At 46.1% G+C, this 22,646-nt stretch overlaps 1 protein-coding gene across 4 annotated transcripts in view; it reads right to left on the bottom strand.

Annotated features, from left to right (window-relative positions):
• Window positions 1-2,810: 2,810 nt before the first annotated feature.
• Window positions 2,811-22,646, bottom strand: part of LOC125455801 (mitogen-activated protein kinase-binding protein 1) — a 169,999-nt gene continuing 150,163 nt past the window's right edge. For 2 of the 4 annotated variants that reach the window (XM_059649300.1, XM_059649302.1), the window contains exons 27-31: window positions 19,358-19,553; window positions 17,059-17,329; window positions 8,881-9,846; window positions 5,591-5,676; window positions 2,811-5,101 (exon numbers count right to left, since the gene is read on the bottom strand). In XM_059649300.1, the coding sequence (XP_059505283.1) occupies window positions 4,805-5,101; window positions 5,591-5,676; window positions 8,881-9,846; window positions 17,059-17,329; window positions 19,358-19,553 (1,816 nt within the window). In that variant the 3' untranslated portion in view covers window positions 2,811-4,804. The remainder of the gene's footprint in view (window positions 5,102-5,590; window positions 5,677-8,880; window positions 9,847-17,058; window positions 17,330-19,357; window positions 19,554-22,646) is intronic. The other 2 variants (XM_059649303.1, XM_059649301.1) reach the window with 2 other exon arrangements.

The raw sequence follows: 22,646 nt of genomic DNA, 5'->3' as shown, positions 1-22,646 counted from the left end.
CGTCACACCCAAGGAGGGCGACCTTGTTAGAAAAGTGTACAAATAAATCCCCTGTGAAGGCAGTGAAGGGTGGAAGCTTGCTCTGAGAGAAGCTGTCCTTACTCCCTGCACCGGAGGAAGAATACGCCAACTCAGACGGGTACTGCTGGCAGGATGCGCCCGCAATCCAAGCACCTTGGGGTGCAGACCACCCACCCTCACTCCCCTTGTAGGGGTCGGATCACGCTGCGTTTCTCCAAGCCTTTCACAGCAAAGCTAACGCCTGGCTCCACGCCAACCTTCTGTTGCTTTTTTTTTGAGGGCTGGGGCATCTGGAGCATTGAAGGGTCGAGCCAGGTGGGGAAGTGGGGAGAAATTCCCACGCAGTGGGGGGTAGACCACGTCTGGACGTGATCGTACCCTCCGGCACCTGTCCTCCACCCCGATCAGGGAAACACACGGCCAACCGTACACCTCAGCCCATTTGCCAACTCCCCGAAACCTCTGGTTCGTCACCACGCTGTAGGGGAACCATCCAGCGAACACACATAGGTAAGGCAATCCGTAACAGATGCAACACTTGTCCGAGAGCATGCAAGTGCCACTAATCGTGGCCTTCTGTGCGAAGTCTCAGTGTTCTGCAAAAAATTGCGAAAAAGTCGTTTAAAAAAGGCTTCTCTTCTACCAAGATAAAAAAGGGACCATCATCTCATTTCCCTTTCGAAACTCCAGTCAAACAGTGCACTAGTGAGAAATGACAATAGTCTCAATGCCCTCAGTTCACCTCAATTAGCTGCCACTCACTGAATGAAAAGTCCCCACGATCCAGACCTAAACTTGGCTTCTGAGCAAAACAGCTCAATGGTTGGAGGAAACTCTTTACTGAGGAACATTAAACATTCCACGCACTCCACTTCATTGGTGGGACCCACACTAACCGGGCTGCCCTCTGTGTAATATGGGATACATGGCTAGGAGTCAGGATAGGTCTCAGAAATAGGATTTCATCAGCCTCAAAATCCATGGTGATGAAACCCAATTCGGGGGGAGGGGGCGCTTTGACATGAAGATAGCGAGAATTCCTCAGAATGCTTCAGTTCGAGGGTTCCTACCCACGTTTTGGACAATTGTCAATGTTTGGTAAGAGTTTTCAAAGAGATGGGGGGAGTTTATGGTCTGAATTTGTGAACTCCTACCCAGAGTTCCAGATCCAGCCCAGTGTTTGTTCCTGTCCAGTGTGCATGTGCCTTTGAGAGAGTTCCTGTCTATTGTGTGTGAGTTCCTGTCCAGTGTGTGTATGTATGTATGTATGTATGAGTTACTGTGTATTGTGTGTGTGTATGTATGAGAGAGTTCCTGTCCATTTTGTGTGTGTTTGTATGAGTTCCTGTCCATTGTGTGTGTGTGTATGTATGAGAGTTCCTGTCCATTTTGTGTGTGTGCGTGTGTATGTATGAGAGTTCCTGTCCTTTATGTGTGAATCCCTGTCCGTTGAGTGAGTGTGTGTGTGTATGTATGAGAGAGTTCCTGTCCATTGTGTGTGACTTCCTGTCTGTTGTGTATGTTTGTGTGAGTTCGTCTATTGTGTGTGCGCGAGAGAATTCCTGTCCATTGTGTATGAATTCCTATCCATTGAGTGAGTGTGTGTGTGTATGTATGTATGAGAGATTTCCTGTCTATTGGGTGTGTGTGTGTATGTATGAGAAAGCTCCTGTCCATTGTGTGTGAGTTCCTGTTTGTTGTGTGTGTTTGTGTGAATTTGTCTATTGTGTGTATGTGCGCGAGAGAATTCCTGTCCATTGTGTGTGTGAGAGAGAGTTCCTGTCCAGTGTGTATGTGTGAGAGTTCCTGTCCAGTGTGTGTGTGAGAGTTCCTGTCTGGTGTGTGTGTGTGAGAGAGAGAGAGAGAGAGAGAGAGAGAGAGAGAGAGAGAGAGAGAGAATTCCTGTCCACTGTGTGTGTGTGTGTGTGTGTGTGTGTGTGTGTGTGTGTGAGAGAGAGAGAGAGAGAGAGAGAGAGAGAGAATTCCTGTCCACTGTGTGTGTGTGTGTGTGTGTGTGTGTGTGTGAGAGAGAGAGAGAGAGAGAGAGAGAGAATTCCTGTCCACTGTGTGTGTGTGTGTGTGTGTGTGTGTGTGTGTGGGAGAATTCCTGACCACTGTGTGTGTGTGTGTGTGTGTGTGTGGGAGAATTCCTGTCCACTGTGTGTGTGGGGGGGAGAATTCCTGTCCACTGTGTTTGTGTGGGAGAATTCCTGTCCACTGTGTGTGTGTGTGTGTGTGTGTGTGTGTGTGTGTGTGTGTGTGTGAGAGAGAGAGAATTCCTGTCCACTGTGTGTGTGTGGGGGAGAATTCCTGTCCACTATGTGTGTGTGGGAGAATTCCTGTCCACTGTGTGTGTGTGTGTGTGTGAGAGAATTCCTGTCCACTGTGTCTGTGTGGGAGAATTCCTATTCACTGTGTGTGAATTCCTGTTTGGTGTGTGTGTGTGTGAGTTCCTGACCGTTGTGTGTGTGTGAGTTCCTGTCCATTTTGTGTGTGTGTGAGTCCCTGTCTATTGTGTGTGTGTGTGTGAGAATTCCTGTCTGTTGTGTGTGTGAGTTCCTGACCGTTGTGTGTGTGTGAGAGCTCCGGTCCATTTTGTATGTGTGTGTGTGTGTGTGTGTGTGTGTGTGTGTCCCTGTCTATTGTGTGTGTGTGTGTGTGTGTGTGTGTGTGTGTGTGAATTCCTGTCTGTTGTGTGTGTGTGTGAGTTACTGACCGTTGTGTGTGAGCTCCTGTCCATTTTGTATGTGTGTGTGTGTGAGCCCCTGTCTATTGTGTGTGTGTGTGTGTGTGTGTGTGAGAATTCCTGTCTGTTGTGTATGTGTTCCTGTCCACTGTTATTGTACAAAGTTTGGGACGTCAATCCAGACACTGGAGAATCATTGTGATGTTTGTGGTGTTCTGTCAAGTTTATGCTGTCTTTCTCGGTGTGTGGCTTCACTGACAAATGAAACCAGCTGTATAAATGTTAACTTGAACATACTCTGCTTTTGGCTGTCAGCACTGGCTTAATAACTACATCAAGCCTGAAAGAACTGACTCAAACAGTGGTTTGCAGTTCGCAGGGACCATATTCCATGAAGCAAACACATGTCCATCACAACACAATGTCAATGGTTTCCATTTCTGCTGCTTTATGCAATTAAAACCTATTCCTCCCTTCTGCCTCGCGCTGTGTCCACGTCACTCAACTCTCGTATCCTGTACAGAAATGCCTGTAAGGGGAGGTGATGGACTAGTGCTATTATAACTGGACGATTAATTCAGAGACCACAATGATGGTCTGGGGACCTGGGTTCAAATCCCACCAACGGCAGACTGTGGAATGTGAATTCAATAAAAGTCTGTGAAAAAGAATGTAACGATGACCATGAACTATTTCTGATTGTCAGGAGATGGGGAATAAACCCCGTCTGGTTCACTAATGTCCTTTAGGGAAAGAAAACGCCATCTTCACCTGATCTGGCCGACACGTGACTACAGGCCCACTGCAATGTAGTTGGCTCTTAACTGCCCTCAGGACAATTAGGGATGGGCAAGATCTGACGAATGAATAAAGAAGTGAATCTGAATTTGGCGGGGGGGGGTGGGGGGTGGTGGGGAGGGGGAAGTGGTCGGGGGAGGGGTCTTTCTGAGGAGGGCATTCTGACGGAGGTGGAGCACCTTGCCAGGGGTGGGGCGGGTGTGGTCTATCCAAGGGGTATAACCCCGAGGTGGGAGATGACTGTTTGCTGATGCAGGGTAAACAGTGAGAAGGGGTTGTGCACCATCAGTGATGGTTGGGGACGCCATTTCCCATTTGCCAAAGCTGCACCCTCCCTCTGAGAAGACCATTCTGAAAGTAAACACATTTTTTTCGGTCAGTAAGTAAGACAATATTCCTAAAAGCTACATCCTCCAGTTTCCCAAATATAAGAAAATGCAGGAATTTGTGGTCCAAACAACAAGGAATGCACACATCGTGATGGATATGGATCGCACCAAGTTGTCTGTCCACTCCCTTCCCTCCTTTAAATGATTGACAGCATTTCAATATTAAGACCTTTGTCCCTAAGGCTCAGTTCCGAAAATGTCACAATCCATAGCTGTTCCATTACAGGGACTTTAGTTTCACAAAGGGGACGGTCGCTGTACCAGGGAGATTCAGATCCCAACCGATGGAGGCGAAGCGACTTCGGGCCGGAGCAGGGAAGTGGCATGGAGTCAAAGAGTGAGAGGAAATATCGAGAATGAAAGGTAACGAGACGAGAGGATCGGCGGGGGGCACATGGCTTCAGTCTTCCTGGAGCACAAGCTGTTGCAGCTGATTGGGCCGTAAAATGACGCACTTATTTCCACCATAATTCCCGGGGAGCTCACGCAGTTCGCCACTCCGCTCCGCGCTGCCGTCCAATGGATCACCGAGACACTTCTACCCTGCTGAGCCAATAGCCCCTTGTCCAGGCCACTGCTTCTAATGACCACCTCACCCCCAAGGTGGCACGATCCCCATCGAACCTACCTTACAGCCTTCAAAATACAGGCAGAGAAAGAAAGCTTTAGACGTGGAGTCGGGGGGTGTAATGCAGGTTTCTGACGAGCGGTTACACAGTCGGACTCAACCCATCCCACGCTAAATACGAGACGAGTTGAGGTCAACTCAGTGGTGTTGTACGATTTTCTTTCCCCCACCCCACTTCCCTGCTGACAGGGAGGTGGTTTCTTTTTGATGGCTCTCAGCGCGGGAGGCAGGGTAGGTGAGTTTACGAGGCCCATGATTGTTCTGTGCCCAATGTACCCCAATTCACAGTCCTGAAGTTTCCTTCCCTCCCGGCTGTTTATGGTCCATCCTTCTCTCCACAGCTTGGAGTAAACGTTCAGAATACTGCTCGAGCAGGGCGAGGGTCTTCTCATCCTCAAAGGAGTCACTCCTTGCCAGGTAAGAGGCACAGGGCACCATCCCTGGCCCCAGGAGAGGTGACCCAGGCCCCAGTCCTGGATGTTGGAGACACTCCAATTGCTTCCTGACTAAAGAAAATGTCTCTGAGAGAATGGCTGTCATTTGGCAGTTCTCCTCCGAGGAGTCCTTGTTGTTGATTACCTGAAATAGAAATGGATAGGAAGTAATGACAGGAATAATAATGAGTAAGTAAATAATACAAAGAGAAAACTACTGCAAAGGCAGACTCAAAACATTCGGTCAACATCTTTGCTCTTTCTTCATTCCCTACGACAATTTATCCCATTGCTGGCTGCTTTAACTTTTACATTATCTACTCTCCTCCTTTTTATATTGATCTGACAATCTGTTTCTAAATTCCCAAATTTACTCTTGCATTGTAGTTTTTATCCCCCCTTCTCATCAACTTGTGGGCCCGGGGTGATTTCTAAAACAGTCCCGATCCTCAAGTTTGCTTCTATTCTACGTAACATCGTTAGCCTCTTATTTCAATCTAATAAGACCTTGAAACTCCCTTGTACGCCACAGATGGAACTTTCCCACTAAAGTTTTGTTTTCCAGTGGGGTTTCATTATGCAACTGATGCCTAGATCCACGGTTGACACGGTTAATGATGCTAGCAACACTCACTGTCTGGTAAAGGGTCAGGGCTCTCTCTAAGCAGCTCTGCAGCTCACTTGCCAGGAGCTTACAGCTCTGAACACTGACATTGGGACCTGTCAAAAAAAGAGAACAGAAAGGGAATTACTATTAACCACCAATGCATATCAACAATGCAAGTTTTCCAAAGTACCTGTAACTCCTACGCTGCCTCTTTTGTTTAAATTCATCTGTGGGTGTGGGTATTGCTGGCCGGGCCCAGCATTTATTGCCTCGTCCCTGGTTGCCCCTTGAGAAGGTAGTGGTGAGCTGCCTTCTTGTGCCGTTGCAGTCCACCTGCTGTGGGTTGACCCACAATGCCCTTAGGGAAGGAATTCCAGGGTTTTTACCCAGCGACAGTGAAGCAATGGCGATATGCTTCCAAGTCAGGATGGTGAGTGGCTCAGAGGGGAACTTGGAGTGGTGGTGTTCCCATGTATCTGCTGCCCTTGTCCTTCTAGATGGAAGTGGTCATGGGTTTGGAAGGTGCTGTCTGAGGGTCTTTGGTGAATTTCTGCATCTTGTAGATAGTACACACTGCTGCTGAGGGTCAGTGGTGGAGGGAGTGGAAGCTTGTGGATGTGGTGCCAATCAAGCGGGCTGCTTTGTCCTGGATGGTGTCAAGCTTCTTCAGTGCTGTTGGGGCTGCACCCATCCAGGTAAGTGGGGAGTATTCCATCACACTCCTGGCTGGTGCCTTGTAGATGGTGAACAGGCTTTGAGGAGTCAGGAGGTGAGTTACTCGCCGCAGTATTCCCAGCTTCTGGCCTGGTGTTGTAGCCACCGTGTTTATGTGGTGAGTCCAGTCGAGTTTCTGGTCAATGGTAACACCCAGGATATTGATAGCGGGGGATTCAGTGATGGTAACACCATTGAATGTTGGGGGTGGTGGTTAGATTATCTCTTATTGGTGGTGGTCATAGCCTGGCATTTGTGTGGCACGAATGTCACTTGTCACCCCAAGCCTGGATATTGTCTAGATCTTGTTGCATTTGAACACTGACTGCTTCAGTATCTGTCGAGCTGTTAATGGTGCTGAACATTATGAAATTTATCTGCCCTTATGGTGGAAGAAAGGTCATTGATGAAGATGGTTGGGCCTAGGACAATAGACAATAGGTGCAGGAGTAGGCCATTTGGCCCTTTCATTATGATCATGGCTGATCATCCACAATCAGTATCCTGTTCCTGCCTTATCCCCATAACCCTTGATTCCACTATCTTTAAGAGTTCTATCCATCTCTTTCTTGAAACTATCCAGAGACTTGGCTTTCACTGCCTTCTGTGCAGATCATTCCATATATCCACCACTCTCTGGGTGAAGAAGTTTCTCCTCAACTCTGTTCTAAATGGCCTACCTCTTATTTTTAAACTGTGTCCTCTGGTTCTGGACTCCCCCATCAACGGAAACATGCTTCCTGCCTCCAGAGTGTCCAATCCCTTAATAATCTTATATGTCTCAATCAGATCCCCTCTCATCCTCCTAAACTAAAGCATATACAAGCCCAGTCGCTCCAATCTTTCAACATATGATAGTCCCGCCATTCCGGGAATTGACCTCGTGAACCTACGCTGCACTCCTTCAATAGCAAGAATATCCTTCCTCAAATTTGGAGACCAAAACTGCACAGAATACTCCAGGTGCGGTCTCACCAGAGCCCTGTCCAGCTGCAGAAGGACCTCTTTGCTCCTATACTCAATTCCTCTTGTTATTGAAGGCCAGCATGCCATTAGCTTTCTTCACCGCCTGCTGTACCTGCATGCTTGCTTTCATTGACTGATGTACAAGAACACCTAGATCTCGTTGTACTTCCCCTTTAGCTAACTTGACTCCATTTAGATAGTAAACTGCCTTCCTGTTCTTGCCACCAAAGTGTATAACCACACATTTATCCACATTAAACTGCATCTGCCATGCATCCGTCCACTCACCTAACCTGTCCAAGTCACCCTGTATTCTCATAACATCCTCCTCACATTTCACCCTGCCACCCAGCTTTGTGTCATCAGCAAATTTGCTAATATTACTTTTCATGCCTTCGTCTATATCATTAATGTATATTGTAAATAGGTGCGGTTCCAGCACCGAACCTTGTGGTACCCCACTGGTCACCACCTGCCATTCCGAAAAGGGACCCGTTTATCACTACTCTTTGCTTCCTGTCAGCCAGCCAGTTTTCAATCCAAGTCAGTATTTTGCCCCCAATACCATGTGCCCTAACTTTGCTCACTAATCTCCTCTGTGGGACTTTATCAAAGGCTTATCAAAGACACTAAACTAAGGAACTCCTGCAGAGATATCTTGGAGCTGAGATGACTGACCTCCCACTACCACGACCATCTTCCTCCTAAACAGTTTCATACCCTGCGTCACAGGGTCCTGGGCATTTTCATTTCTCAAAATCTCTTGCGCGTAAGAGAGTGTGAATCCCAGCAAATGGCCAATGCTCAGATTTAGAATTGAACACCCCGGTGATTACTTTAAACTGCAAAAAGCCTAGCTGGTCATGATAAGAGGACCCACATAGCTTCATACTTGCTGTGACTGAGTGCAGAATATGGTGCCACAGTGACAGGGTGAGGTTTCAACATTGAATACCACTCAAGGTAAGTTCTGTGCTTGAAACCAAATGTTTCCTCTACTGGGTGGGGGTGGTGAGGTGGGGCGGTGGTGGTGGCGGTGGGGGGGGTGGGGTGGTAAGGCGGTAGGGGCAGGTTTGAAAGGAGGCTGGTCGGGCAAGAGCCATTCTTCAAAAACCATCTGCATCCGGTGACATGGGGAAGATCAGCAAAGGTGAGAGCGAAAAATTACAAGGACGCTCAATTTTCTTGCGCGACCTGAACAGGGTCACGAGCTCCAAGAAGAAGAGGAGTCAGGATCACGGGACTTTTAACGGGTCGGAACGAGGCTGTTCGGCCCGTTGAGCCTGCACGGGTTCTACTACCCACCTCCTGCCTTTCGCCCACATCCCCGCACATTGCTGTTATCCATCCAATGACCCCTTTGAATGTCTCACCTGAACCTGCATCCACTAGAAACTCTGGACAGCACTGGACTACTCGCTGTGTGAAAATACTTTGTTTTCTCGCATCAGCCTTGCTTTGTCGGCACTTCACCTTATATCTAAGCCCTCTTGTTCTTTCTCTCCTTCCCTCCCTGCTAAGTAACGGAAACAGAAAGGAGAAGTATGCACCAATCCGAGGCCAGAAAATCTGAAACCTGGTCTGCTGCAGCCATTGATCAAATGAAGAAGTAGGTTCACCTAAAACCCAGCTCCTACCTGGTTCCTTCGCTCCAGTCCTGGGAGAGACGGAAGGGATTGTTGCTGGTGCGGAAACAGTCACCATTTGGACAGCTGACACTGGAATGTTGGGTAAAGAGTCCGAGGGGTCGGCAACAAGCCTGGTACCTCTGAGCTCGGAGTTTGCATGCAGCCAGGTGGAAGATGCTTGCTGACACGGAGACTGAGGAGCTGTCCCTATCTGTGACTCCTGATGGCACTGCCCTGGTGACTGGCGTTCCAGCAGAGCAGAGGTCTCCTGTCTGGGCGAGCAAACGCTCTCAGTCTTTTTCTCTTGGCTGTCGCCAAAGGAAGGCCTCCATTTTGTTCCTCCGCTAGCCAAAACAGACGACTTAAAGGGCTCAATCTCACAGCAAGACTTCGCCCTGACCGACGGTGAGAACGAAGTCAGAGAGGGTCTGTCCGGCAGTGGCTTGGGAAGGTCAAGGAACAAGTTCGCCCGAGTGCCGAGGCTCAACTTAGCCTGAGGGCTCGGGCCAGAGGGGACTGTCAAACCTCCTGATGGCTGCAACACCGGCTTGAAGCCAACCGCCTCCTTCCCGTTCTGTTTGGGCACCTCCTGCTTGTGAGAGATTTCGTTCACGGTGTCCACGGTCACCAAAGGTGAAGTCCTGGGCGACGCTTCCAAGCATTGCCCGCTCATGGTCTTTTCAGTGACTGACTGCTCCTCAACATTCTCTGTGAAGTTCAGGCTGTCTCCCATTGACACGCTGCGCGACATCTTGGCCATCGAGCTGGTGGTTGGGTTCATGTAGGACTTCTGTTTGGCATTCTTTCCCTGAGGGCAGTCCTTTGCCAGCGATGATGCTGGGGCCTCCACTCTACTGGGGACTAAGGGCAAGGTTCGCCTTTGGTTGACCCTGGCGTCTTTCTCAGTCACAGTCAACGAGTGAGAGTGTAGCTTCTCGGATGAGATTATGTTAGATGCCATATCTATTGGGTAAACTGAACAGGACAAACACAGTGGAAATGACAAAAAACAGAATCAGAAGAAACTAACAGGCTGATAAAGGATTCAACATTGAACCATTCTTATTTCAAGATTATTCCCAACAATCATAAGGGCTTCACTGTCACTCATTCCATTCGTAGATGCACTGTGGTCTCCCAATCATAGCAAAAGTGTTTTCAGTCAAGGGGTACAGGAGCCTCAGTACTGAGGAGCCTTTATCAGCACAAATCCCGCATCAGTCAGGTTCCACCACGGGGACACACGCTCAAATTTTTTGGATCCCCATCCACTTGGAACCCCCAATATCAAGAGATTCACATTAGTATGAGATCCTCAATAAAGAGAGATCTTCATCAGTACGGGATCCTCAGTGTAGAGAGATTATCATCTGCATGGGATCCTCAATACTGAGGGATCCTCACTAGTATGGGATTCTCAATACAGTGGGATCCTCATCCATATGGGATTCTCAATACAGTGGGATCCTCATCCATATGGGATTCTCAATACAGTGGGATCCTCATCAGTCTGGGATCTACTCAGGGATCTCCAATATTGAGGGGTTCTCATCAGCATAAGATCCTGAATACCGAGGGATCCTCATCAGTATGGGATCCTCAACACAGATAGATCCCCATCTGTATGAGATATTACCATCTAACATGGTCTGAAGACCATGAGGGAACAGCGGATGGAGATACCAAGTGAGTTAATTGGATGTGAATTGGTTTGATAGATATAGGGAGCTGGTAATCAGTGAGTTGCGAGTGTTTTACAGAGTGACTAACTGAAATAAAGCCCTTACTGGAAGTGTTGGCTTGAATTCTGTTTAAATACAGTTATCGTTTGGGTTTCCCCATTGGGAGTGGAGGACTGTCGAGCCAGAATGTAAAGTTTCAGGCTCTCATTTCTGAAAATGTGCCTTACGAAGAATGAAGTTATGATGTGGGTTACTTCTTTACGAAAGAGGCCTCAGTACTTCCCACTGCCATACAGAGGCAGGGTGAGAAACAAAGTTTTTTTTTGAAGAACTGGACCTCATGATTTAAATGTGGATGAAGTTTTGGACAGATTGTTAACCTTCAGGGATAAACCTGATCAAAAAGAGTACATAACGAAATTCAGAAGACTGTATGCAAAACAACAGAAATTTCATTTGCAAATTCCCCAGCGTGTGCTGGCATTAAGGTTATTGGACTGTCCCAAACTATCGAGCATGAACAGCCTCCTAGCTTTGATGGGAGTTATATCAGTGGATAAATACACACTGCCAAAACAACTTTCAAAGCATTATAAAGTTTCCTGGAAATTATTGTGTCCCAACAGTGTCCATAGCATAAAAAGGGACAGTTGGCAATATGACAGAAGACGGAGGACATGATGTTAACAAATTGCCCTGACAGTATGAAAGGAGAACTGTAACTACTAGGGATGAGGACAGAAACGTGTTGACAATTTTCAGCGCGCGGGCTGTGAATCCTGGATCGGCACGCAGGCAGAGAGTCCCTGGCGGTGACCAGTGTGGGGCTGGGGGGAAGGCAGTCCTGGAACTCACCTTGGAGCGGTTAAGTGGCCGGTACAGAGCGGTTTGGTGCTTTGTGCAGAGTGGGGATGGCTGTTGGTCTGGCGCGGACGGGCAGACCCTGAGGTGGGCTGCTACACTGTAATGTCCATTTGAAATTTCCTACCTTACCACAACGTCAATCCTTTAATGATGTCTAACTTGTCTTTTGAGCTACTTTTTTATTCCTCTGTTGTGTGCAAGATTTGGACCTACATACCTGTACCCAAGCTGGTGCCACAAGAGGCAGCCATTGCAAACTTGTACTCCTACAGTGCAGTACATACGACAATAAAGGACGTTCTATTCTAGAAGTGCCTTTGCAATTTACAGTAAGTGAACAAAGTCCAGAAATACTCAGACTGCAGTTACTCAACGTTGCAGGCACAATGCAAGGTACCACTAGCCATTAACAGTCCCAAAGGACACATTAAAGTATTTGAAGCCAAACTTGGAATGGAAGGTTCAGAGGAAGAAGACGGAGATATGGATCAAAGGGAGGGCACTGTATTGGTCACGAAGTTTCAGCACCAGTGATGAATGTGCTGGAGGCAGAGTCTTCCAACAGTGCAGCTTTAGACGGTGATGCATTTCTGCTGTGTGTGGAATGGACCAGTTAATGTGATACCAGGAGTGGCTGAATAATAAAGCTCTGAACAAGTTTAAACGATTTGAGTGTTCCACCAGTTTCAGACTTGGGGGCTGACAGGACAATAAGGTTTTGAAAAGTCTGGGTGTTCCTGGTAAAATAGCAGGTTATTTAATATATATCAGCACATTAATCTCGTAAATACCACCGTTATGAGGTAGACCATGAAAATGTGTGAATGTCGCTAAATTCATTTAATGTATAATAATGTCTCCTTGAAAGAAGTGGAAGTAGTATTGGTAGAAATTTTCAATGACAAAGGGCCAATTCTGTGAAAACTGCGGATTGGCCCATCCATCCTCTGAAAGAATAAAAGGCTTAGCACGGGAAGCAGGAATAAGGAATGGGAAATTGATAAGAGATATGATACATGTGAGATTAGTTAAAACAAAAAATGGAAAGGCACCATCATAGCCATATAGTAAGTCCTCCATCAGCAAGAGACTTCAATGAGGTAGTAGCCATGGATTTAAAGGCATGGGATAAAGAAAAAAAAAGCATTTTAAAAAAATATTTTGCAGATTTGGCAACCACATTTTGTCAGTCAATGTAAGGTGGACAAGATAATGGAAAAGTGAACTGTACTTGGATCATCAATAATATTTCTCACAGATGAGCGGGGAAGGGAATGCTAGGTTTTCCAATGATGGATTTAGAGGTAGATGTGTGTGAATGTGAGCATAACCATTATAAACACAGCAACCGAAAGCCCTTTGAGAAATGGAGTCTGCGAAAGGAACAGTGAAGTTAACCGACAAAAATAGTTCGACCTTCTTTTGGCAGATCAGCCAAGCTGTAAATTCTCATCTGCGCTAACGTGGGCTGTACATGTTAAGAGTTTGCTGCAGACAGTGGAAGGACGTAGTTGACATCAGTTAATTTTTGGCAGAAATCCTAAAGAACCACTAATAATGAGTGATCAGCCTCCAACTTGGGAAAGGACTACTGAGCATTTAAATGTACTGCTTGCAAGTAGATATGGCTTAATATAAGAGAGGGGGACTTAAAGAATGGAGAGACCAGGCTAGGTGACTGTCAATGTCAAAAAATAACAATTGTGCAGCATGGGAATCAGATTATTCAGGGTAAACTCTTCAAGATTTCTTGGTATGGATCAGAAATTTTCAGATTCTAAAGGATTTGTAGAAAATAATGAGGAGCCAGGTACCTCTCACACACAAATGTTTACAGCTCTGAAAATCTCTGAAGCCACTACTGATTGGTAGTCTGATGAAGGCGGATCAGTTCTTATGGTCAGGGATAACAAGGTGTAGAGCTGGATGAACACAACAGGCCAAGCAGCGTCAGAGGAGCAGGAAGGCTGACCTTTCGAGCCTTTCAGAAAAATGAAGAAGGGTCTAGGCCCGAAAGGTCAGCCTTCCTGCTCCTCTGACGCTGCTTGGCCTGTTGTGTTCATCCAGCTCTACACCTTGTTATCTCAGATCCTCCAGCATCTGTAGCTCCCACTGTCTCTGAAACAGTTCTGTTGGTCACTCTGAGTCCATTCGTCCCGAATGAAAGAAGAGTGGGTGCCAGAGTTAAATATTTAACAGAAGGGGCTAGTGAATGGAGAAATGCAACCACTATGAGTGCAGCAAGGAAGGTCATTGCAAAGTATGAAAGCTGGGTGATTTAAAGGATGAGGAATGTGTGACTTTGCTTATGGATTGGAAACACGGAGTACAAAGATGGAAGGCAAGAAAACAGTGGACCAGGATCAAGCATGCTCCTAGAAAAAAAAATTCCTGAACACTAGGTAAAAACAATAGCAGTTCAGAAAGAGACAGAAGGTGAGATACAGGGTGTAGTTTAACAAGGATAAGAAATGTACTGTGAACCACAGAATGCCACCAGGACCAGAAGCGCATCAAGAAGTCTTATTGGCCACAAACAAACTATAAGATGAGTTAATAAAAGATGAGGGGTAATCATGAGTTGCATGGATAGGGCAAAGAACCAAGGTCTTCTTCCTAGGGTTGAGGGGGGGGGGAGTGGAGTCCAAAACTAGAGGGCGTAGCTTTAAGGTGCGAGGGGAAAGATTGAAAAGGGGTCTGAGGGGAAACATTTTTTCACACAGAGGATGGTGCCTGTATGAGCTGCCGGAAGAGGTGATGGACACTGGTACAATTACAACATTTAAAAGGCATCTGGGTGTGTATGTGAATAGGAAGGGTTTAGGGGGATATGGGGCATATGCTAGCAAATGGGACTGGATTTATATGGGATGTCTGGGCAGCATGGACTTGTTGGACTGAATGGCCTGTTTCTGTGCTGTATGATTCTGTGAGTCAATGCCTAAGGTGGAGAGGATTAGGATATATATAGAGTCCCAAATAGGGGACAGCCAGTCCTACCAGATAGATGTGCACAGAAAAGGTGACCTCTGGCATATGGTTTTGAAGAAAAGTCGGGGGCATCAATATATAAGGGTAAATTCACTGACAGCAGGAAAAAAACATTTTGAAAATGCTCTTGGCTCCAGTGCTACAATGTTTGACATTACTGCTCAATTGATATTAAAACTGGGTTTCTGCAGGAAGATTAGCTCATGAAGGAAGTGCCTCCTCATCTTCCAAAAGACACTGTGCACACACTTTGCAAGTTAAATAAATGTGTACAAGGTCGAAATGATGCCTCTCGAGTTTAGCCAGGTCTCAGTAAGGTCTGTCTTATTAAAATTGGCTTGTCTTCAGTTAAGAAGAGACCCTGCTATGTTTTACTGGCACCATCAGAGCGGCTTTCAGGCATCTTTATGAGGCATGCAGATGACTTTATTCATGGGGTGGGAGCTGTGAACTCGAAAACACGGAACTAATTGGGCTTGAGGCAGAATTCAAAATTGAAGACGGGTTGCCAGGGCTTTTAAGACCATTAGATTGGAAGTCAGGCAGAATGGGACAAGCGTCAGTCAGTAACCTTATTTGTAAATTGGCAGGCCTATTGCAGTTTAATCAAAGCGGGGCTTCACAGAAAGATGCAGCAACTCTCAAAACTTAAAACGGAAGAATTGCAAGGCCAGAAATGGAGTTAGGTATCCAAGCAAGACCAGCTGCCAGTTTGGAAGCACTAAAGAGGAGTAACAGTAACTGTAGAAAAAATTCCCAAAGTGGGGGGTACTCCTGATGTGAACAAATTGACCAAGTTAGAAATGGAACACTGCATTTAGAAACTTCCCTCATTGAGTGACGTCAGGGGCCTGAATAGGTGTTGCTTTTAATGATGCTTCTCATGCAAATCTCTACGACGGGTCCTGGAGTTCAGCAGGGTTTTTAATTTCTCTTGTTGGAAAGAGAAGTAAATGTTACCCTGAAGCCAAATAGATTAGAAGAGTTTGGTGGCAAAAACTCTCAGTTTCGTTGAGCTGGTTGACATGGCATCTTTCTTCGCAAAAACATCGGCAGAAATTGTAAGACGGGAAACAGCTGTCTGTGACATCCATAATAAGTCACTGTGGGATAATGTACGCTCAATGAAGTGCGAGAATTATGCAAAAACTGAGGGTCAATATGTAACATGGTGCAGAGAGAATCGAAATGAATGGACAGCAGCAGTCTGATCATTTTACAAAAAAAGCAGCACCTTCTCAGGAACCACTGGGTACACTGGAAAAAGGATAGTTGGAACTTGAATATGCAAAGAGAAAGTGAACATAGTGTGTCGCTATTTTATATTTTTGTCCATTTTTAAAATTGTATATTGACTTATTTAAAAGAAAAACAGGAATCTAATATAATCAAATAGGCATACCTCAGACCTGTGGAATGTGGGAAGAGGTAATATATTAACTAAGGCTTCATTGGGTGTGGATTGTTTGTATAAATATAAATTAAATTGAATGAATTGAATTAAATTGAATTAGCTTTAATCATTAAATATGAGGAACTAGTAATGAGTAGGATGAGAGTTTTATGGAGCGGGTTTATTTGAAATAAGCTCTCACTAGAAGTGGGGACTTGACTCGATTAAATATAGTTTTCTTAATTATAAGTTAGAATCTTCAATAGAGACATTCTCATCGGTGTGGGACCCTCAATATCGAGATATCCTCATCAGTGTGGGACCCTCAATATCGAGACATACTCATCGGTGTGGGACCCTCAATATTGAGAGATCCTCATCAGTATGGGACCCTCAATATCGAGACATCCTCATTGGTGTGGGACCCTCAATATTGAGACATCCTCATCGGTGTGGAACCCTCAATACTGAGACATCCTCATCAGTGTGGGACCCTCAATATTGAGACATCCTTTGTTCTTTTCCTCCACTGACATACTTCAATCTTTCATGCTTTTAGCTAAACGAGATGCGTACCCTCCCAGAGGCGCTGTTCAAGTGGCTCATGGTCTGTGAGTTGCCAAAACATGCAGGCAACAGCCCATCTGGGAGTTAAGCTAACTCAAGTATCAGCAGGTTATCAATGACTCTGAATAAACAGGCAAAATACTACTAGTGCTGGAGAGGTTCAATGAAGACAGTATGCAGTGGAGAAACACAAGAGACCGAGCACCATTGGTAGGAGGAGAAACCAGGTTAATATTTTCAGTTCAAATGGCTCTTTTTTTCTGGCTCTGAAGCCGTGATATTGAAGTCAGAAAATGGACTCGGTTTCCCACTTCGCTGATACTGCAACATACACCCAGGTTCTCTGGCACTTTCTGTTTCTATTACTACAAACCTTGGTCACCTCATGACAGTATACCTTCAATGCCATGCCCCTGAACATTTCGGATTAGATTCCCCCTCATTGGCTACTATATTGAGAACAGAAATGGCAAATTGCTTTTTCACCCCTTTGGTTTGAGCTTGATTTTTCTTTTCACACAGTTGACATCAAACAGTTATTTTTCCCCCAGATATTCCGACAATAAAAAAAATCTCAAAATGTGGTGGGGGTTATGAAAGGCAGTGTAAAAATGCCAGTTATTTATTTTTCTCCAGTCCAGTCAGCATTCCCTTGATGTACAGGTGTCCGACTGCCTCCCTGATCCTTACCTTCGCGAATGAGGTCGTGAACAGACTGGGATTTTCTCATGGTCGGACTTGGTGATACAGCTGGGCTTGGGTGTGCTGATGCCGACTGTGCCTTCACCGATCCGGCAAACGCTTTCCGGGATTCTACAGCCGGGTTCCGTTTCCTTTGGCTGCACATCACCCGGATGGACACTGACCTGTCAGGAACAGCACTGGACTCGGCTCGAAATGGGACTTTCACCGGAGTTCTCCCTGGGACGGAATTCAACGCTGAAATGAAGTCCGCTGCAAGCTGCGAAGAAACAGGACGGGATAAATTAAATCCTTAGGGAATTGCCTTTGTATAAAAGGCAATTTCCTGATGCGCTGCCCCATTATTTGAACCTACTTGAAGACCGCCCATTAGGCCGATCTATTTTCGTATCTCCAACAGGAGAGGCTAGTCGGTAAGGTGTCAGAGAAGAGATCCAGCTCCAGTGTGGTGCTTAGAATTACTCGACGCTAATATCTCCAAAGGAAGTGGCTCAACATCTATATTCTGAAGAAGTGAATCATCAGTGTCTCCATGGCAGTAGCTTGGAGCCATCATTACTGGGCTAACCGTGCCAGCACCTCCAGTGAAGCTGATTTTGTTGACAGTACCTACAATGGATTGACCCACCAACAAGCCCATCCTTTGCTCCACACCATGGGTAGTCTACAACTCACTGCTAGAAGGTGTAAGACCACGCTAGACATTGCTACCTGGAGCCACTGATCTGTAAATGCATTATTTTTATCACCTTTTGGAATGCTGCTTTCAATTCTAGTCTCGATGCTAATCGGAAAGATGTTGTTAAACTTGAAAGGGTGTCGGGGTTGGAGGGTTTGAGCTACAGGAAGAGCCTGAATAGGCCGGGGCTATTTTCCATGGAGTGTCGGAGGCTGAGGGGGTGACCTTGTAGAGGTTTATAAAATCACGAGGGGCATGGATAGGGTGAATAGCCGAGGCCTTTTCCCCTGGGATACAGGGAGTCCAAAACCAAGGGCACAGGTTTAAGGTGAGGGGGTAAAGACTTAAAAAGGATCTGAGGGGGCAACTTTTTCATGCAGAGGGTGGTGTGTGTATGGAACAAGCTGTCAGGGGAAGTGGTGGAGGCTGGTACAGTTACAACATTTAAAAGGCACCTGGATGGGTGCATGAATAGGAAGTGTTTAGACAGATAAGGGCCAAATGCTGGCAGGTGGGACAAGATTAACTTGAGATATCTGGTTGGTATGGATGAGTTGGACTGAAGGGTCTGTTTCTATGCTATCCATCCCTCGAATCTGAACAAGTCCCGACACCTGAGATGAATCTAATATAGTTGAGAACAGAGACATACTTTGATTCAAAAGCTCAGAAACCAGAAGGAGGTCATTACTCTCCTTGCTGGCCCTTTGAAGGATTTATCTCACTCCCCTGCTCTTTCCCCATGCGCCACTAAATTCTCCTCCTCAAGACATTATCCGATTTCCTTTTGGAAGTTGCTGTTGTTGAATCTGCTTCCACTACACTTTCAGGAAATGCAATCCAAATCAAAACTTGCTGTGTTCAATTTAAATATTCTTTATTTAAATCTGTATTGCACAAAACAGTTAGTCCATAAGACCATAAGACATAGGAGTGGAAGTAAGGCCATTCGGCCCATCGAGTCCACTCCACCATTTAAATCATGGCTGATGGGCATTTCAACTCCACTTCCCTGCACTCTCCCCGTAGCCCTTGATTGCTTCTGAGATCAAGAATTTGTCGATCTCTGCCTTGAAGGCATCTAACGTCCCAGCCTCCACTACACTCCGTGGCACTGAATTCCACAAGCCCACCACTCTCTGGCCGAAGAAATGTCTCCTCAGGTCCGTTTTAAATTTACCCCCTCTAATTCTAAGGCTGTGCCCACAGGTCCTAGTCTCCCCGCCTAACAGGAACAGCTTCCCAGCGTCCACCCTTTCTAAACCATACATTATCTTGTAAGTTTCTATTAGATCTCCCCTCAACCTTCTAAACTCTAATGAGTACAATCCCATGATCCTCAGCCATTCCTCATACGTTAAACCTACCATTCCAGGGATCAGTCCAATTACTCCTTCAGACTTTTTCACACCGCACTCAAATCAGCTTCTGACTGTCTCTTCTTAAAACTGTTCCTAAAACTAAAGAGCTTCAGTACTGAGAATATTCAATTAAACTCCTCTGCACCTTCTCCCAATCCTCATTTCCACAGCAGAACTGATGTACAGCTGGGAAATTATAGCACTTACAAGCAAAAATAAACACGATTCGAAATGTAACAGGCCTCACATCATCTGGTGGTTTCTGATCGCCATTCTGGTCGTTTCTCAAGTCCTCTTGCTTCTGAAATTCACGCCCATCATCAGTCTTCAGCTTGAAGGTCTCTCCTCCCCCACCTCGTCCTCGGTTTGAGCCGGGGAACGTTAATTGGCCAGATCTGGCCTCACTCTGCTGGAGGGACTTGGAACTAAGATCTGGAGAGTTTCTGCAAACACGAGACAGTCGACAGTTTGAGGACCGATATTGGTTTGCATTAAAGTCAAATTGGCACTGGCGAAATTAATAGGATCAAAGGCTGACAGTGACAGGTACTGATAATCTACATCCCAGAGTACCAAAGGAAGTGACCCTGGGAATACTGGATTCGTTGGTGGCCATCTTCCCAAATTCTAAAGATGCTGGAGCAGCTCCTACAGATTTGGACGGTGGCAAATGTAACCCTGCTATTTAAAAAAGGGATGGAGATGGAAGAACAGAACGACAGACCAGCTGGCCTAGCATCAGTAGTGGGGAAAATCTATAATAAAAGATGTGATTACAGAACATTTGGAAAGCATTTGATGGGAATAGACAAAGTAGGCATTAGTACATGAAAAGGACATCATCCTTAACTAGGCAATCGAGTTGTTTGAGGCGTGACTAGTAGAATAGATAATGGAGAACAAGTGGATGGAGTTCAGGAAGGTTTTCTTATATTTAATTATAAGAGACAATGGACATTATTAAAGGATGTAGGATTGGGGACACTATATTGACATGCATTGTGAGCTGGTTGACAGACCGGAAACAGACAATGGCAATACAGGGGAGGCAATGGGAATTGCGGGGAAGGCAATGGGCTAGCAGCATTACCGCTGGATTGTTAATCCAGAGACCCAGGTAATGTCCTGGGGAACCAGGCTCAAAGCCCGCCACAGCAGATGGTGGAAATTAAATCCAATAAATGTCTGGAATTAGGAGTCTAATGATAATCATGAATCAATTGTCAATGGTCAGAAAAACCCATCTGGTTCACTAATGTCCTTCAGGGAAGGAAACTGCCATCCTTACCTGGTCTGTCCTACACGTGACTCCAGACCCACAGCAATGTGGTTGACTCTGAACTGCCCTCTGGACAATTGGGGATGGGCAATAAATGCTGCCAGTCATGCCCTCATCCCATAAATGAATTTTTTGAAAAAAAAAGGGTCTCTTTCCAGGTGACTGGTAGTGTACCACAGGAATCACTGTTTGGGCTCCAGCTATTTCCAACAAATACAAGTGTCTTGGAAGAGGGAAGCAAATGCGACGTTTCCAGTGATAACACAAAACTGAGAAGGATGGCGAGTTGAGAGGGCAATGCAAGTGGAGGCTTCAGGGTGGCCTGGGCAGGCTGGGTTTGTGGACAAACACAGCACGGATGCGGTCTCACGTGGGCGTAGGCTTCAGAGTGAAAATCAGAAAGGGGGCGTCCTTTCAAACGACAATAGACTGGGGAGTGTGGATGTGAAAAAGGATCTGGGTACAGCAGTCAATGGAAGTAGACAGGCAGGCGTGACAAACAATCAGGAGAGTAGACCCTGTTGACCCTTCATTGTAAGAGGTTTTGAACTCGGAGGTAGAGATATTTTACTGTGGTTATAGAGCCTTGGTGAGACCATGCCTGGGGTATTGTGTGCACTTTTGGTCTCTCTGCCTAAGAAAGGATATAATCACCACAGAGACAGCACAGCGGATGTTCACTAGGCTGATACCGGAGCATGTCTGAAGAGGAGAGATTGATTTGATTGGGACTGTGTTCCCTGAAGTTTAGAAGGATAACGGGGGATCTGATTGAAATGTATAAAATTCTAACAAGGCCTAACAAACTAGTTGCAGGGAGGATGATTTCCCTGGTTGAGGAATGTAGAATCGGGGGCCACAGTCTCCGGATATGGAGCGTGCTGCTCAGGTCGGAGATGAGGTTACATTTCCCGGAGGAGTGAACATGTGGAACCCTCTACTACAGGTGGCTGTGGAGGCCAGGTCATTCAATACGGTCGGGGGAAGACATTTCTAGACGTTGAAGCCCTCAAGGGGAAGGCAGGGAAGATGGGAACGTTGAGACGACTGAGAATCAGCCATACCGAAAGGCAGAATTAACTTGAAGAGCTGAACGGCCAGCTCCCACTTTTCACTTCTTTGTCACCAAGCAGGGACATTGGGGATTCTGCTCGATAAGAAGGAAGCTCATTTTTGGTGAACTCTTTTTTCTGGAGACCTTCTACTCCGATAATGCGGTGATCTTTGCCGAATACTTTCAGCACCAGGAACGAGGTGGTCAAACCGGAATCCTGCTTCTGCCCCTGTTCAAGCCAGGGATGGGAACGGTCACCATCCGACTCTGATACCACCCACGTAGTCTCTTACCCGATGTACATTTTCCTTCAGATATGAACACACCAACATGGATTGTGATCTGATTGAAGTCTTCAGAATATTAAGAGGAAAAGGCGGGCTAAATAAGGGTAAACTACTTTCACTGGTTGGGAATGTTAGGGCGGTATGGTCTGAGAATTAGGGCCAGGGCATGCAGGAGAGATGTCAGGAAGGTCCTCCACACGCAAAGGGTGGTAGGTGTTTGCAAGTGCCTTCCACAAAGGGTAGTCGATGCAGGATCAGTTACCGATTTTAAATTCAAGATCAGTTTTTGTTTAGCAAAAGGTATTAAGGGACATGGGCCATAGGGAGTTACAGCCCAGTTCAGCCATCATCTCACAGATTCAAGGGGCTGAATGGCCTGCTCCTGTTTCTATGAAACGCTAATGTGCGTTTCTGACCTGAAAATAACGCTACTGATTCACAGGCACAGAAGAGAGAGTGAAAAAGAGAAAACATCACAAAGGGTGTGTGCAGGGAGAGACAGTGCGAGACACAGAGAGAAAACGCAAGAGGGAGAGACAGAGAGTCAGAGAGAGAGAGAGAATGAGACAGAGACACAGTAAGAATGGGATAATGTGTGACAGGTTGAGGGATATGGGAAAGAAAAAGAGATAGTGTGAGAGAGGTAGATCCCGGAGAGCACAGGGAGAGAGTGTGGAAGAGTGAGAGAAATGCATGTGAGTGGAAGCTTTCAGGAAAATATTTTTGGAAACAAATGGAATCTTGTGAATAACTCTGGCCTGGATTAGTGATTGTGGATAAGATTGTGCTCCAGTATTTTCAGTTCAGAGCCGCAGACAAACATTTTAACTGACGCCTGATTCATCTCTCATCTGTCTCTCTGTTTCCGTGTCAACTGCTTGTAGAGTCAGAGTTAGCACAGAAGGAGGCCATTCAG

The sequence above is a fragment of the Stegostoma tigrinum genome, chromosome 10 (assembly GCF_030684315.1).
Source record: "Stegostoma tigrinum isolate sSteTig4 chromosome 10, sSteTig4.hap1, whole genome shotgun sequence".
NCBI classification, from domain to species: Eukaryota; Metazoa; Chordata; class Chondrichthyes; order Orectolobiformes; family Stegostomatidae; genus Stegostoma; species Stegostoma tigrinum.
This window is presented reverse-complemented; position numbering and strand designations above follow the sequence as displayed.